Raw genomic sequence first — 17,618 nt, forward strand, 5'->3', positions numbered from 1 at the left:
AAAAGGACCAACGTAGGCACAGAGCTACCAGTAAACCAAGAAAAAAACGACTATAGGAAACCCTCATACATCAGTACTTACCCTAAATGTAAATGCACTGAATTCGCTAATAAAGAGCCACAAAGTAGAAGATAAAATAAAAAAATAAAACCCAACCACACACTGCTTTCCTATAGTCACTCCAGAGACAATGCTTTCCAGAGACACATCTGTGAAAGGGTGGAAAATAATTCTCCAAGTAAATAACAGACACAGAAAAGCAGGTGTAGCCATACTTATATCTGACAAAATAGATTTAAAAATAATGAATGTAACAAGAAACAAAGATGGATATTTTATAATGATAAAAGGGGCACTACATCAAGAAGACATAATACTTCTTAATCTATATGCAGCCATTCAGGGAGCACCACAATATATAAAGCAACTACTTGTAGAGCTAAAGGAAGAAACAGACCAAAACACAATCGTAGTTGGGACGTTAATACTCTACTGAGAGCTCTAGATAAATTACCCAAACGGAAAATCAATAAAGAAGTATCGGACTTAAATGGCACATTATACCGAATGGACATAATGTACAGAGCCTTTCACCCCTGAACATCAGATTATACGTTCTTCTCCAATACACATGGAACAGTCTCAAGGGCCACAAAAAAAGCCTTAATAAATTCAAGAAGATTGAAATTATACCAAACATAATCTCTGACCACAAGGCCTTGAAAGCAGAAATAACTGAAAAACGGAAGTAAAGAAACCCACGAATATTGCATAATTAAACAACACACTACTAAAAAATGACTGAATCAATGAAGAAATAACAGGTGAGATCAAAAGATCTATAGACAGATATGAAAATAAAAATACAACATACCAAAACCTCTGGGATGCAGTTAAAGCAGTAATAAGGGGGAAGTTTATATCATTGCAGGCCTACCTCAAGAAACAAGAGAAATCCCAAGAAACAGCCTAACATTACATCTTAAAGAACTAGAAAAAGAACAAAAGCAACCCAAAGTCAGAAGAAATAATAAAAATTAGAGCAGAATTGGATGAAATGGAGAATGAAAAGATTATATAAAAAATTAACACAACAAAGGCTGCTTCCTTGAAAAGATTAATAAAATTGATAACCCCCTGGCTAGACTAAGGAAGAAACAGAAAGACCCATGTAAACAAAACAAAAAATGAAAGAGGAGAAGTTACCACAAACACCACAGAGATACAAAGGATCATACTAGAATACCATGGAAGACTATACGCCACCAAATTCAATAAAATAGAAGAAATGAGTAAGTCCTTAGAAATATATAACCTTCTTAGAGTAAACCATGAAGGATTAGAAAATCTAAATAGACCAATCAGCAGTGAGGAAATAGAAGCTACCATCAAAATGCTTTCAAAACATAGAAGTCCAGGACCAGACAGCTTCACCAGTGAATTCTACCAAACATTCGAAGAAGAATTAAAACCTATCAGTCTCAAACTCCTTGAAAAAACTGGAGAAGAGGCAGTATTTCCTAACACACTTTATGAGACCAACATAACCCTGGCACCAAAACTTTCAAGGATAACACAAACAAAGAAAACTATAGACCAATAATGTCTGACGAATACAGATGCAAAGATCAGAAACAAAATACTAGCAAATAGAATACAACAATACATTTAAAAAAATAATAATAATATATTACAATCAAGTGGGGTTTATTCCAAGGCAAGAAAGATAGTTTAACACATGCAAATCAACCAATGTAATATACCACATTAACAAAAGAAAGCATAAAAATCATATGATTTTATCAATAAATGCAGAAAAAGCATTTGATAAGATACAACATCCCTTTGTGATTAAAACACTCCATAAAATAGGAATAGAAGGAAAGTACCTCAACATAATAAAGGCCATATATAACAAACCCTCAACCAATATCATATTCATGATGAAAGACTGAAAGCTCTTCCTCTAAAATTGGGAAAAAGACAAGGAGGCCCACGCTCACCACTGTTATTCAACATAGTGCTGGAAGTTGTAGCCAGAGTAATAAGGCAAGACAAGAAATAAAAAATATCCAAATTGGAAAGGAAGAAGAGCATCATTTTGCAGACAACATGGTTCTGTACATAGACAACCCTAAAGACTCCACTAAAAACTATTACACACAATAAACAAAGTTGCAGGATACAAAATTAATGTACAAAAATCCACTGCTATTAGTATACAAGAATACACTAATAACAAAACTTCAGAAATAAAATGAAAAAAAAAGCCTTTTGCAATTGCAACCAAAAAAACCCCAACTAAGAACAAACTTACAAAGAATGTGAAAGACCTATATACTGAAAACTACAAAGCATTAGTAAGAGAGATAAGAAAAAGATACAATGAAATGGAAAGATATTCCATGTTCATGTATTGAAATAATCCACATAGTTAAAATGGCCATATTACCAAAGCAATATATAGATTTAATGCAATACCTGTCAAAATCGCAATGTCATTTTTAAAGAAATAGAACAACAACACAACAACAAAAAAAACCCATCAGATTTATATGGGACCAGAAAAACAAACCCAATAACCAAAGCAATTCTGAGAAAAATAAATGAAGCTGGAGGCATCACACTACTTGACTTAAAATTATACTACAGAGCTATAATAATCAAAACAGCATCATGGTATTGGCAGAAAAACACACACACAGATCAATGGAACAGAATTGAGAACCCAGATGTAAAACAACATATATATGGGCAAATAATTTTTGACAAAAGAGCCACACAATGGAGAAACACACAATGTGGAACAAGCACACATTGGAGAAAAAAAGCCTTTTTAATGAATGATGTTGGGAAAACTGGAAAGTCACATACAAAAGAATGAAAATAGATTACAGTTTATCTTCATGTACAAAAATTACTTCAAAGTGGATCAAAGACTTAAATATAAGAGCTGAAACAATAAATTACGTATTGGGTTGGCCAAAAACTTCATTTAGTCTTTTTCTGTATGATGGTTCTAGTAGTGCTTAGTTGTCTTTCATTTCATTCGAAGCAATTTTGTTAGATTGCATTATTAGTGCTATCATATCAGCATGCATTTAAATGAACATCAAAATTGGCGAATTATTGTGTAGCCATTTTAATATTGAAGATGGAAGAAAATATACAACATTTTTGGTGTACTATGCTTTATTATCTCAAAGAAGGTAAACACATAAGTGAAACACAAAAAAAGATTTGTTCAGTGTATAAAGAAGGTGCTGTGACCGATTAAAAGTGTCAAAAGTGGCTTGCAAAATTACCTGGTACTATTAACATTCTGGCCAAAGGATTAACATTAATCCTTTGCTGTGGAGCTGTCTTGTGCATTGGAAGATGTTTAGCAGCAGCCCTGGCCTCGGCCCACTAGAAGCCAATAGCAGGAGATAGCCAACATGATAAAAATATCCAAATCAATAAAGTTTTTGGTGAAAATGAAAAATGCGTCTTTTTATTTTATGGAAAAAACAAAGCAGACTTTTTGGCCAGCCCAATGGAAGAAAACATAGGTATTAAATTTACAGACCTTGGTCATGGAGAACATTTTATGAATTTGACCCCAAAAGCAAGGGAAACAAAGGCAAAAGTAAATGAATGAAGCTATATTTAACTAAAAGGCTTCTGCACAGCAAAAGAAACCAACACCACCACCAAGAGGCAAATGACCAAATGGGAGATATTTGCAAACAACAGCTTCGACAGAGATTTAATATCCAAAATATATAAAGAACTCATAAAACTCAACACCAAATGATCTAACTGAGAAATGGGCAAGGGACTTCCGGCCAATATGGAGGCATAGGTAGGCACACTGTGCCTCCTTGCACAACCAAAGGAACAATAATTTGAAAACAAAAAACCCGAACTGACAGAAAATCGAACTGTATGGAAGTCCGACAACCAAGGAGTTAAAGAAGAAACATTCATCCGGACTGGTAGGAGGGGCGGAGATGGGCAGCTTGGCAGAGAGGACTCGCGGCAAGGCAGTGGCCTTGTGAGGTCACAGGCGGGCCCAGTGAGGTGGCAGTATGTGGAGCAGGGTGGACAAGGTTGAAACTGGCTGGCAAGGCAGCAACTAGAGGACCCACAAGGAGGTGGCTGGTGGAGCTGGTGATCCCACATTGGCATGCAGATAACCCAGGAGGAACAATAGGAGAGCAAGACAGACCATGCAACCCAGGGCTCCAGCTCAGGGAAATAAAGCTTCAAACCTCTGACTGAAAACACTGGTGGGGGTTGAGGCAGCATTGGGAGAAGCTTCCATCACTGGAGAGACCCCCAGGGTCCTAGAATGTACACAAACCACCCACCTGGGAATCAGCACCAGAAGGGCCCAATTTGCTTGTGAATAGCAGGGAAAGTGACTGAAAACTGGCAGAGAGTGGAGCAAGTGCCACTGTTCCCTCTCGGACCCTCCCCCACATACACCATCACAACACAGCTACGTGGGTTGCCCTGCCCCGGTGAACACCTAAGGCTCCACCCCCTTCATAACAGGCAAGCTGAGACAAAAAAATATGGCCCAAATGAAAGAACAGGTCAAAGCTCCAGAAAAAATACAACTGTAAGTGATGAAGAGAGAACCAACATATCAGATATACAGTTCAAAACACTGGTAATCAGGATGCTCACAGAATTGGTTGAAAATGGTCACAAATTTGATGAAAAAATGAAGACTAAGTGAAATAAAAGAAAATGTACAGGGAACCAACAGTGACGGGAAGGAAACTGGGACTCAAATCAACAGTGTAGACCAGAAGAAAGAATTAAACAGTAAACCAGAAAAGAATGAAGAAACAAGAATTCAAAAAAATGAGAAGAGGCTTAGAAACCTCCAGAACATCCTTAAATGTTCCAACATCCAAATCATATGGGTACCAGAAGGAGAAGAGGAAGAGCAACAAATTGAAAACTTATTTGAACAAATAATGAGGAAAACTTCCCCAATTTGGCAAAAAAAATAGACTTCCAGGAAGTCCAGAAGCTCAGAGAGTCCCAAAAAATTTGGACCCAAGAAGGAACATACCAAGGCACATCATAATTACATTATCCAAGATTAAAGAGGAGACAATCTTAAAAGCAGCAAGAGAAAAGGAGACAGTTACCTACAAAGGAGTTTCCGTAAGACTATCAGCTGATTTCTTAAACCTTGCAGGCAAGAAGGGACTGGAAAGAAGTATCCAAAGTCATGAAGGCAAGGACCTACATCCAAGATTACTCTATCCAGCAAAGCTTTCATTTAGAATGGAAAGGCAGATAAAGTGCTTCTCAGATAAGGTCAAGTTAAAAGAATTTATCACCACCAAGCCCTTATTATATGAAATGTTAAAGGGATGTATCTTAAAAAAAGAACATAAAAAAATATGAACAGTAAAATGACAGCAAACTCACAATTATTAACCACCACACCTAAAACAAAAAACAGAAACAAAATAAGCAAATAACTAGAACAGGAACAGAATCACAGAAATGGAGATCCTATGGAGAGTTATCAGCAGTGGGGTAGGAGAAGGAGAGAGGGGGAAAAGGTACAGAGAATAAGTAGCATAAATGATAGGTAGAAAATAGACAGGGGGAGGTTAAGAACAGTATAGGAAATGTAGAAGCCAAAGAACTTATATGTATGACCCATGGACATGAACTAAAGTGGGAGGATGTGGATGGGAGGGGGTGTGCAGGGCAGAGGGGAATAAAGGGGGGGAAAATGGAACAAATGTAATAGTATAATCAATAAAATATATTAAATTTGTTTAAAAAAAAAGAAAAATTGGCAGGGGTTCTAAACAGATACCTCTCCCAAGAAGACATACAATTGGTGAATAGACGTATGAAAAGATGCTCAACCTCACTAACTATTAGGGAGATGCAAATCATAACTACCATGAGATACCACCTCACACTTGTTGGAATGGCTATTATCAACACAAGAAGTGATAAGTGTGAAGAGGTTGTGAAGAAAAGGGAACTCTCCTTCACTGCTGGTAAGAATATAGACTGGTAGAGCCACTATGGAAAATAGTCTGGCAGTTCCTAAAATAATTGATAATAGTTACCATATGACCAAGCAATCCCTCTCCTGGGTATCTACCCGAGAAACTCGAAAGTATGCATTCTCAAATATATATATGCACCCCTTTGTTCACTGAAACAAAATTCACGGTGGCCAAGACAGAGACAACCAAGTGTCCTTCAATAGAGAATTGAACGAAGAAGATGTACGTACACACAGTGGACTACTACTCAGCTATGAGAAAAGATGAAATACTGCCATTTGCAACAACACGGATGGAACTTGAGAATTTATGCTAAGTGAAGTAAGTCAGTCAGAAAGAGCTAAAAACCATACTTTTCTTTCGCCACTTTTCCATGCTCATATGAGCCCTATATAATTCAATTACTTCCACATTTTCCCCTGCCCCTTCTCAGTTTTGAAAAGACAGATTAATGCTTTTGGTTAAAGACTAATCTTCAAGTTTCGTCTTATAGTATCTCTCCTACATCAAGTTATTTGGTACTTATATTTCATATTCCCAGTGATTCTATCACAACTCGTTTACATCTAACCATACAAATTACAGGGTTACTTGCTAGAAATTATTTCCACTCTTCATTTCCCTCTATTTAGAAGTCTCTTTTCTGATGGACTGATTTGGTTAAAAGCACTTATAATTTTTGTCAAATGTGATATCCTTGCACATAGCCCTATCTTCTTTTCATCTTGTCAATAAATATTATCTTGATTGGATACCTTCTTATCGGTAATCTATAGATGTTATTCCACTGACTTCTAGTTTCTGGTGTTGCAGACAATGAGTCTGCAATGTTTTTTTCTTTGTAACATATTATCCTGGAAAGCCTGTTAGATTTTCTTTTATCCTTAAAATTCTGAGATTCTCCCAGGTGTCTTTTCTTCCCAATAAATTCAACCTTAAACTTGGTAAAAATTTTAATCTGCACACTAAAGTCTTTCTTCAGCTTAAGGGAATTGTTTTCCGTTTTTAGTTCTATTATTGTTTCTCCTCTATTTGTTCTTTATCCTCCTCCTGGGATTCCTGATATTTGCCTGTCATGGTCCCTAAATCTTTTTTCATTTTCTTCACAGTGTTTTTCCTCTGAGATATCTCTTGTACTTGAACTTGTAAGCTACTTATACATGTGCTAACAGTGACCATTCCATTCTTCAATTCAAATACTGTACTATTATTTTAATTAAAACACATCTCTGTATAGTTTCAATAAATCATTTTTCATGCTATAATTCAATCTCTTAAGTAGGTATATTTATTTAAACAAGGTATTTTCTGTTTTCTTTAGCAGTTTTACTTCACTGAAAGCTGCTCTTCTGGGACTGTGGCTTAGTCTTTCTGTGCTGGACATCAGCTGCACTGCACTCTTTTGTCTTATTGCTCTATTCACCCTTAGCCATTTAAATGGCGGCCATCCTGCCAGCAGTGGCAAGCGCAGCAGTCTCTGCCCCATGGGTAGGTGACATATCAGATGTACCAGTCACTGAATCCATCTGGGGACCTAAATAAGGCTCTTTGGTTCCCTCACTGTCCCAGCCTCAAGGGTAGGGAATACTTATCTGACCTGTTGAATCACCCTGTTGAGTCCTCGTATCTCCATGGGTTGAGCTTATTTCCAGGAATTTCTGAGTACTTATTCTCTTTCCAGTGCTGGTCCTGTCCTGTCCTCTGGACCAGAAGAAAACCAAGTCCTTCACAAGCTTCTCACCTGTGTCTCTTATAGAATCAGTGCTTTGCTCATTCCTTCAAAATCCTGTCTGTCTGCCACCCCAACATCTGCTCCTCTCAGGGGAGTTTGTGGCTGGTTAGAAAGGGAGGACAGCAAGGACATGGCTTTCAATAGTCACCCTACCAGAAACCCCTCTACCCTCAAATAAATAGACTATAGGGAACCAGTCCACATGGCAATGGCGACTCAGCCGTGGTTTGGAAAATGGACAGATGTGAGGTGGCACACAGGAGCCAGGCCCACAGATCAGCTTTCCCCTGGGTAACCAGGCCTGCATTATATCTAGGCTGCTATGAGGTTCGCTTTTGCTAAAACTGCCTCACCCTGAGTTAAGGCACTTAATGTTTAATGCATATCTTTGAAGTAATTTCCCAAAGTCTGTGCTAAACTTCCCAAGGACAAGCATAACCAGTTCAACCACTTTTTCCCTTGCATTTGCAACATCCTTTTCTTTGTTATCTGTAAGAAGTAATCACCTAAAGCAAACCTAAGCATAATGAATGAGAACCTTCTTTGATGTAATGCTCCCAGAAAGCAATAAAATCCTGTCCAGGCAGAGGTCGGTGCTCTCTCACTCAGAGAGTGGCCACGCTGTCCCTTTCCTCCACAGGACTTCTGCAGTCCGTGTGAATTTGTTCGTCACATCCACAACACCACAGACACCGCTGGTCGGAGCCTGCATCAGTGGGCAATATTTCAGTTGCCATCTGTATGTTTCAAGGAATGTAATGAAGAATATAGGGATTCTTTCAAAAGGAAGCCAAGGCTTTCGTTCATTCGTGCAATAAGTATCTGTGTGCCATAGCAGTTCCCAGAGCAGAAACACCATGATTGATCCCTACGGAGTTCTCTTGGAATGAGGCCACACTAACTTAGGTGTTTAAGTTCTGTGTTAGTATAATAAAGGTTCTGTTAAATTCTTAAAAAGTGAAATGAAAAAGTGGTTCCCATTATGTATTCTCTTGATCATTAAACACACTTTTCTGGCATAGGATTGCCATTTATTTTTAAGTGAAAAAACTTAAGGTTTTCACAAGCATTATCTGTTAAATATATGAAAAAAAGTATAGGGAAAAGATGGTCTTTTTCCTCCTTTAAGCTAGATATTTTATGTAAGTGGAGTGTAGGAACCCACAAGAAGGACAAACTTTACCTTTCTGTCAGTTTTGCTGGATCTCCCTCATTTGTACACAGCATATTCCCAGGCCATCAATATCTGCCACACATGAATTCTAAAGCTGCATACACAATCTAGCCATATACAGGTTCTTCCATCATGTAAAGGAGGTCTAGGCACTCTGTGGACTTAGAATTCATGTGAAAGTACACATAATTCACATGAATCAGCTTTTTATAAATGAAAAAGACAAAGGAAGTACTATAAGAAAGTAGAAGCATTTGTTGGGATGTATGAGGAGAAAACAAAAGCATGAGAATCTGCAGAATTCAGTAAGGTACCAAGATGAGGATGCAGTTGGCTTCCCGGTGGCATCAGTGAAACTCTCCAAGAGTTCCAGTGTTCAGTATTCCAAGTATAGCAGTCTGCCTAAGTCAGTCATACAGTCCATGTCAAAGCTAGGAGATATACAATACAGACTTTGGTTCCCAAAGACTGAGGTTACCTTTGATAGCCTACTCATGCCTACCCTACCTTGCTCACCCAAGCTGCATCTCAAATGTCAAGAACAATAAATGACAAGAGCATTTGAGATCCTGCTCCCCAGCATATGTTGTCAGTTTGGTTCAAATAAACTCTTACAGAAATTTAAAAAACAGAACAATAAAGGAGAATCCAAAAATAATTTTTTTTAAGTATATACCTGTTTTAGGCCATAATGCGTTGACTGCAACTTCACCTTTAAATTCTTCTGCCATTCCAAGCACACACATAGACATACCATACTTAGCAATGGTATAGGCTGAAAAAAACACAAAATATTTAATTAAGAAATAAAAATTAAAAAAATAAATTTGTAAATATAAATAATCAATTTATTTCCATTACTATTTTCTTCAGGATACTCTTTTTAGAATTTATTTTTTTTTATTTTTGAAGATTTTACTTATTTTGAGAGGGGAAGGGAGGGAGAAAGAGAGAGAGAGAGAGAAACATCAGTGTGTGGTTACCTAAACCACACATTGCACCTGCTACTGGGGACCTGGAAAGCAACCCAGGCACATGCCCTGACTGGGAATGGAACTGGTGACCCTTTGGTTTGTAGGCCAGTGCTCAATCCACTGAGCCACACCAGCCAGGGCTAGAATTCTTTAATAATATTTAAAATATATACTTTTTGAAAAATTATAATTTATTGTTTACGCTGTTGCAGATGTCCCAAATTTTCCTTTGTCCCTCTCTACCCAGCACCCCTACTCCCTCAGGCAATCCCCACACCACTGTCCATACCCATGGGTCCTGCATATCGGATATGTACCTTGGCTACTCTATTCCCTATGCTGTACTTTACATCCCCATGACTATTCTGTAACCACCAATTTGTATTTCTTAATCCCCACTACCCCTCCCAGCTAGTAACCATCAAAATGTACTCTATATTTATGATTCTGTTTCTGTTCTGCTTGTTTATTTTGTTTTTAAGATTCAATTATTGACAAGTATGTTATTGCCCCTTTAACATTTCAAAGAATAATGGTTTGGTGATGATGAACTCCTTTAGTTTTTTTCTTGTCTGAGAAGCTCTTTATCTGTCCTTCCATTCTAAATTATATCTTTGCTGGGTAAAGCAATCTTGGATGTATGTCCCTGCTTTTCATGACTTTGATTATTTCTTGCCAATCCTTTCTAGCCCACACTAATTTCTCATTTCTTTTGAGAAATCAGCTGACAGTCTTATATGGGAACTCCCCTATATGTAACTAACTGCTTTTCTCTTGCTGCTCTTTAATGATTCTTTATCTTTAAATTTTGATATTTTAATTATATCTTATAAGTAGGCCTCTTTGCATCCATCTTGTTTGGGACTCTCCTTGCTCCCTGGACTTGCATATCTATTTATTTCACCAAATTAGGGAAGTTTTCTTTCACTATTTTTTCAAACAGACTTCCAATCTTTTGCTCTTTCTCTTCTCTCTCTGGAACCCCTATGATGCAAATGTTGGACCTCTTGAAAGTTTTTTGAATTCTTTTTTCTTGTTGTTTTGATTGGTTGCTTTTTCCTTCCTTATGTTCCAAATCATTGATTTGATTCTCAACTTTAACTACCCTATGTTGTTACCCTGTAAATTGTTCTTTATTTCAACTAGTGTATCCTCTGTTTCTGACTGGATTTTTTTTAGGCTGCTGAGGTTCTCACTAAGTTCCTTGATCATCCTTATAATTAGGATTTTGAATTCTGTATCTGATAAATTATTTCCATTTAGTTTAGTTTTTTTTTTTTCTGGAGTTTTGTTCTGTTTTTTCATTTGGGCCATGTTTCTTTGTTTCCTCATTTTGGCAGCCTCCCTGTGTGTTTCTGTGTATTAGGTAGAGCTACTACAATTCCCAGGCTTGATAGCGTGGCTTAATGTAGCAGATGTCTGGTAGGGTCCAATGGCACAGCCTCTATTACCCAAGCTGGGTATTCAAGGTGGGCCCACTGTGTGAGCCCTTTTACAGTTGAGCCTTGACTGCTGTTGACATAACCAAGGTCAGCCACTGAATGTGTTCTGTCCAGGGTCACACAGCATTAGCTAGAAAGCAAGCTGCAGATGGCTGCTTGGAGGTACACAAAAGAGGTCAGACTTTGAACAAAGGCTAGTTGCTGCTAATGCCGGGCTTGGAGCAACTTAGTAAGAAGTATGGGGCTCACTGAAACCAAATGCTTTGTTTGAGAGAAGTTAGGAAAATCTGAAGCATGGGCCAATGCAAGCAATTCATATGGAAAAGCCACTGGAAACAGCTTAGGTGGGCCTGAAAAGTGGGTGGGAATCATCAGCAAGAGGCAAACAGTGTTAGCTAGGTTGACAGAATCTCAGATACGGTGCCTGCCTGCTGGCTCTGTGAGGGAAGAGCTCAGAAAAGGAAAAATGGTCTCTGCTAGCACTTCTGTCTGGGAAAAAGCTGTCCTCCAGCTCTTGCCCTGATGCCAGACAATTTAGTTCCACTCTGCATATTTCTGATGCCTCTCAATGTGCTACCCTGGCACTGGAGTTCAGAGGGAGTAAGTCCCAAGGAAGTATGTGCATGGGCTCTTCAAGAGGAACTACTGGGGTTCTAGCAGTTTCTATCTTCCACAGCCTCAATCCCTGCTGGTTTTTACAGCTAGAAGTTAGGGAGATTTAGTTTCCTGGCACTGGAACCCTGGGCTGGGGGCCTTCACGTGGGGCTGGACCTTTTACTTCTTAGATATTCCTCCTGATTTTTATCTGCCACCTGTGAATGTAGGACCAACCCATTCCCCATCTCTGTCCCTCCTACCAGTCTCTATGTGCTTTCTTCTTTACTTTCATAGTTGAAGGACTTCCATTTAGTCAATTTCTGATGGTTCTCCAATTTTTAAAATTTTTTAAAAAACAGTTTTATGGACATAGCTGAACAAGGATGAGCTACTTTTAAATACTTCCATCTTAATATTTTATCAGAAGAGACAGTAATAAACTTTCATTTTCCTTAATAATATTGAGATAAGTTATATTATTGTTTCTTAAGCTGCTTCTTTGCCTTTTAAAGAATGAAACTGGTCATTTAAAACGAAACTGCTACTAGTAAAGAAACAACAATTAAATGTTGCAAACTCATTTGACCTCATCAATGAAAACAGAACTTTCAGTCTTGCTATGTGAAATAAGGACTAGATCTCTGATACAACTATTTTAAATGAGGCACATTACATAAATCTTGTTATTTAACTCTTGTTATATACTCACATTAAATCATTAGTTCGCTGTGAATGGTTAAGTATTTCATGGATAGTTTTTAACCAATTTTATTGAAGGACAAGTTACATTCAATAAAATACATCTGAGGACTTCCGCCAAGATGGAGGCGTAGGTGGCAACACTGTACCTTCTCGCACAACCAAGTTTAAAGACAACAAAGTTTTAGTAACAAAATACGCAGCCAAAACACAGAAAATTGAACTATACTGAAGTCCGACAACAACAAACCTTTCGGCCAGACCAGTAAGAGGGGAGAAGCCAGCAGCAGAGCAGGGTCGGGCAGGAAAGATCCACCAAACTGACCCAGGCATGCAACCCAGACGTGCAGGCAGCCATGGCGGATCCCAGGTGTGGAGTAGCAATGGGCGGACCCACAGAGGGTGCAAGGCGGCAGACTGATCTTGGTCACACATTTGAGCGCAGATAAACCAGCGAAGGAATGAGCAGTGAGACAGACCGAGCAGGCCCCAGCTGTGGGAAGCAGCAGAGGGGGCCACCCTTGCCACCCTTTGACACCGCCCCCACTTACAGCATCACAACTCAGCGACCTGGGTGGCCCGCCCTGGTGAACATCTAAGGCTCTGCTCCTCGTATGTAACAGGCGCAAACAGACCAAAATATGGCTCAAAAAGAACTCAAAGCCCCAGAGCCCATAACTCTAAGCGACCAAGAAATAGCCAAACTTTCAGATGCACAGTTCAAAACACTGGTGATCAGGATGCTCACAGAACTGGTTGATTTTAGTCACAAATTAGAGGAACATATGAAGGCTAAACTAATTGAAATGAAGGGAAATGCACAGGAAACCAATAGTAATGGAAAGGAAACTGGGACTCAAATCAAAGGAGTGGACCAGAAGGAAGAAAGAAACATCCAATCAGAAAAGGATGAAGAAACAAGAATTCAAAAAAATGAGGAGAGGCTTAGGAACCTCCAGGACATCTTTAAACATTCCAACATCTGAATTATAGGGGTACCAGAAGAAAAAGAGGAAGAGCAACAAGTGGAAAACTTATTTGAACAAATAATAAAGGAGAACTTCCCCAATCTGGAAAAGGAAATAGACTTCCAGGAAATCCAGGAAGCTCAGAGAGTACCAAAGAAGTTGGACCCAAGAAGGAACACACCAAGGCACATCGTCATTACATTAGCCAAGATTCAAATGAAGGAGAGAATCCTAGAAGCAGCAAGAGATAAAGGGACAGTCACCTACAAAGGAGTTCCCATCAGACTGTCAGCTGATTTCTCAAAAGAGACCTTACAGGCAAGAAGGGGCTGGAAAGAAGTATTCCAAGTCATGAAATCCAAAGACCTACATCCAAGATTGCTCTATCCAGCACAGCTTTCATTTAGAATGGAAGGGCAGATAAAGTGCTTCTCAGATGAGGTCAAATTCAAAGGGTTCATCATCACCAACCCCTTATTATATGAAATGTTAAAGGGACTTACCTAGAAAAAAAGAAGATAAAAAAGATCAACAGTGAAAGGACAGCAAACTCACAGTTATTAAGAACGACATCTAAAACAAAAGCAAACTAAGAAGACAGCTAGATCAGGAGCAGAACCATAGAAATGAAGATCACATGGAGGGTTAGCAATAGTGGAATGGGAAAAAGGGGGAAGAAGGTACAGAAAATAAGTAGCATAGACGGTAGGTAGAAAATAGATAGGGGGGAGGGCCAGAATAGTAGGGGAAATATAGAATCTAAAGAACTTGAGACACGTGGTCATAAACTAAAGGGGGGGGGTGGTGGGGGAGGGGGTGTTCAGGGTGGAGGGGAATGAAGGGGGGAGTAGAACAACTGTGAGGACATAATCAATAAAATATATTTTAGAAAAAATAAAATACATCCATTGGAACTTGAAGGATCTTTCCGGGATAATGGAAATGCATATCTTGATCTGGATGTTGGTTTACAGGTGTATAAGTCTCTCAAAACTCATCAAAATGAACCACAAAGATCTGTGCATTTTACTGAATATAAATTATACCTCAACTGTATAATTACAGACAAAAGATTAAGAATCTACTTTCTGCCCTGGCTGGTGTAGCTCAGTGGATTGAGCATGGGCTTGTGAACCAAAGGATCATAGTTCAATTCCCAGTCAGGGCACATGCCCAGGTTGCAGGCCAGTCCCCCCTGCTGGGGCAGGGGACATATGAGAGGCAACCATACGTTGATGTTTCTCTCCTTCTCTCCTTCCCTTCCCCTCTAAAGATAAATAAATAGAATCTTAAAAAAAAAAAGGATCTACTTTCTAAAATGCTAATTTTTCATAGAAAATGTAATGCTGAATACTGTATGTACATTGATGATTACATGATAGATACACTGATCTAATACAAAACAAATGAACATACCATCCCCTCCACCTACCACCTACCACAGTGCTGTTTGAACCACAGTGGATTTAGGTTCAGTGGTGGACTGAGATTGAGGATATGAGCAATTTTACTTTTTTTCAAATAAGGAATACATACTTTAGACCTGAAAACAAAAGAAAACACAAGTCAAATTAATAGCTTTCTAACAACTGCCCCACTTTTTAAAGTTATATTTTAAACTACTTCCAAGGAACAAGTGAATTTATGCAGTAATCTGTAGGGCACTTTTCACTCTTCCTGTAGCTTTGTTTTTACTCTTCTAAAATGAACACAGGTAAAGCAATTAATTTTCACCCTTGAAACTTTGCTTAATGGCCTGACAGCATACTCTGCTTGATGATAATAATAAAATCCTTGTTACATTAGTCTCAACTATATTCTCCAAATTCTCTTTCTCCAATATACACCCACACACAGTTTTCAGTAACAATTAATGTACTTGTCAGATAACACCGCTTGTACTGTGGTAAAGAACATGGGTATTTGAGTCAGATAAACCTGGGTTCAAATCCTCCCTCTGCTCCTTCCTTGTGTAATCCTGGGAAAAACACACAGCATTCTACTTCTCGGTTCTCTCATTTGCAAGTGCTGGTAATACCTGGTCACTTAGGGTGAATCAAGGGTTTAAAATGAAATACATATGAGATATTTAAAACAGTGCATACACTAAGTGTGAAATGAACAGCTGCTATTATTGGTATGATTTAGGCTGACTTACTTCCTCTCGGTAGTGTGGTATTCCTACTGTGCTGGAATCGTAGTTTAATAACATAACTCCCCATACATTCCCAAATTCAATTTGCACCAATATGCAGAGCAGTATGACTTTGGGGGCAATATTCAGTTTTATTTTTTAAAAATAGTGTTTATAGTATAGTACTGTTCATAGTACAATTTATTTTATAGGAAAATCAGGTATAATATTTTAAATTTTTTCATTATTAAGCTACAACATGTTAAAGCTTAACATAGTATAACTATAATTTTATAGCTTTTAGTTTTATTGTACATCCCGCAACTTCTAGGTCTTTAAACTTATCCATTCTTCTTTTAAGTCAGTTTTCCTGCTATCAAATGTACAGTGTTCTTGTTACCATCAGCAATGGGTTTTCGAGTTTATAAATCAAATACAATCAATATTGCTAAGGGGTTTGTATATATTATTCCTTTCCAAAAGTGCTTCCCTGGTATGAGGTTGAAGTGGAGAGGGGCAAACAGTATTAGAGCCACCAGCCATTACAACAGTGAAGTGTACCTCAGATCATCACTAGGAAACAACCCGAATCTATTCTGAGCAGTAAGACCATATCTGACATTCAAAGGAAAAAGTTCATTGTATTTACACTAGAAACACGAGCTTCTCCTTTGATCTGTTAGACAAAGCCTTCTACCCACACTTCTGCTGGCTCTCACCATCAAAAATCCCAAATCAGGCGCATTTTCCTATAGTTAATATGCCCTGTCTGATACATTATATGAAAACTCTTAGTGCCATGCTTAGATACTAATACCTTCAGCTTAATAAGTTTATTGAAAACTTATTGTAAGCTCAAATGCCTATAGCATATTTGAGTCAATAAATAAAGTGAGCTAGGTATAGGAAAAATCAACTGTTCAGAATTACAAACTCATCACTGAATTTCCATAAGCATCTAACATAATAACAAATACATATACTACTGGAGATTATACATTTAACTAAAACTTAAAAATAAAAATTAAGGGCCTACCTTGTCCTCACCTCTGCCTTCCAACCCCCTAAACCACTAAAATACAAGTCACAGGCCCTAGGGTCCCTGGGCAACAGGAATAAGGAAACTGTTCCAGATTCTTGCCAAAACCTCCGAATAGGTCAGTTCTTTGGGCCTTAGCCCACTATCTCCTGAGAATGCTTCTCAAGCTTCCCTGATAAAACAATCTATAATTATCTTAAATGAATAAATGAGTGTCACCAAATAAAAAACAAAACAAAAATTAAAATGGAACTGTCTCATTATGAATTTCTCTTTCATAACTTAGACCTTTCGTAAGACCAACGACCTGAGACCTCTCTCCTTTGGTCCAAAGGTTTTAATGTCAGCTCTTTGATTTGGCATTGCAATATTGCTCCCTTTACCTGGGAGCAATATTTAGTTTTATTTAAATAACAGCTGTTCATAAATGTAGGACCTTTTAACAGTAAACAGAATCTTTGTTTTTAGAAAGGGTTTTTATTTTAGGCTATCTATCTATCCCAAGGTATTTGTAGCCCTGTTTTTCCAACATGTTCATGTTTTTGGTACCTAACTGTCCTACAGCTGATACATTCCATTTGTAGTTCTTCAACTATACAAATAGTATTCACTGAGAAAGGGAAGTGAAGAAGGTTAGTTCCTTATAATACAGTTTGAAATCACATTTTGTTATGTTTTATTTTGTTTTAAACTGCAACTTCAAATCTACAACTATAGAAATATAATTTAGGCTATCATTTTCATTTTTGGAAAATGACCTCAGTATAGATAAGGGTCCAGATTATTCTTGCCAAATGGGTCTTCCAAAGACATAATTTCACAAG

At 38.0% G+C, this 17,618-nt stretch overlaps 1 protein-coding gene across 2 annotated transcripts in view; it reads right to left on the bottom strand.

Annotated features, from left to right (window-relative positions):
* Positions 1-17,618, bottom strand: part of HSDL2 (hydroxysteroid dehydrogenase like 2) — a 61,623-nt gene that overhangs the window by 31,840 nt on the left and 12,165 nt on the right. The window contains exons 5-6 of one of the 2 annotated variants that reach the window (XM_037152659.2): positions 15,061-15,164; positions 9,618-9,716 (exon numbers count right to left, since the gene is read on the bottom strand). In XM_037152659.2, coding sequence (XP_037008554.2) covers positions 9,618-9,716; positions 15,061-15,164 — 203 coding nt within the window. The remainder of the gene's footprint in view (positions 1-9,617; positions 9,717-15,060; positions 15,165-17,618) is intronic. The other variant, XM_053656216.1, reaches the window with a different exon arrangement.

This window comes from Artibeus jamaicensis, unplaced genomic scaffold (genome assembly GCF_021234435.1).
Source record: "Artibeus jamaicensis isolate MK-2021 breed Jamaican fruit bat unplaced genomic scaffold, CSHL_Jam_final scaffold_1964, whole genome shotgun sequence".
Lineage (NCBI taxonomy): Eukaryota > Metazoa > Chordata > Mammalia > Chiroptera > Phyllostomidae > Artibeus > Artibeus jamaicensis.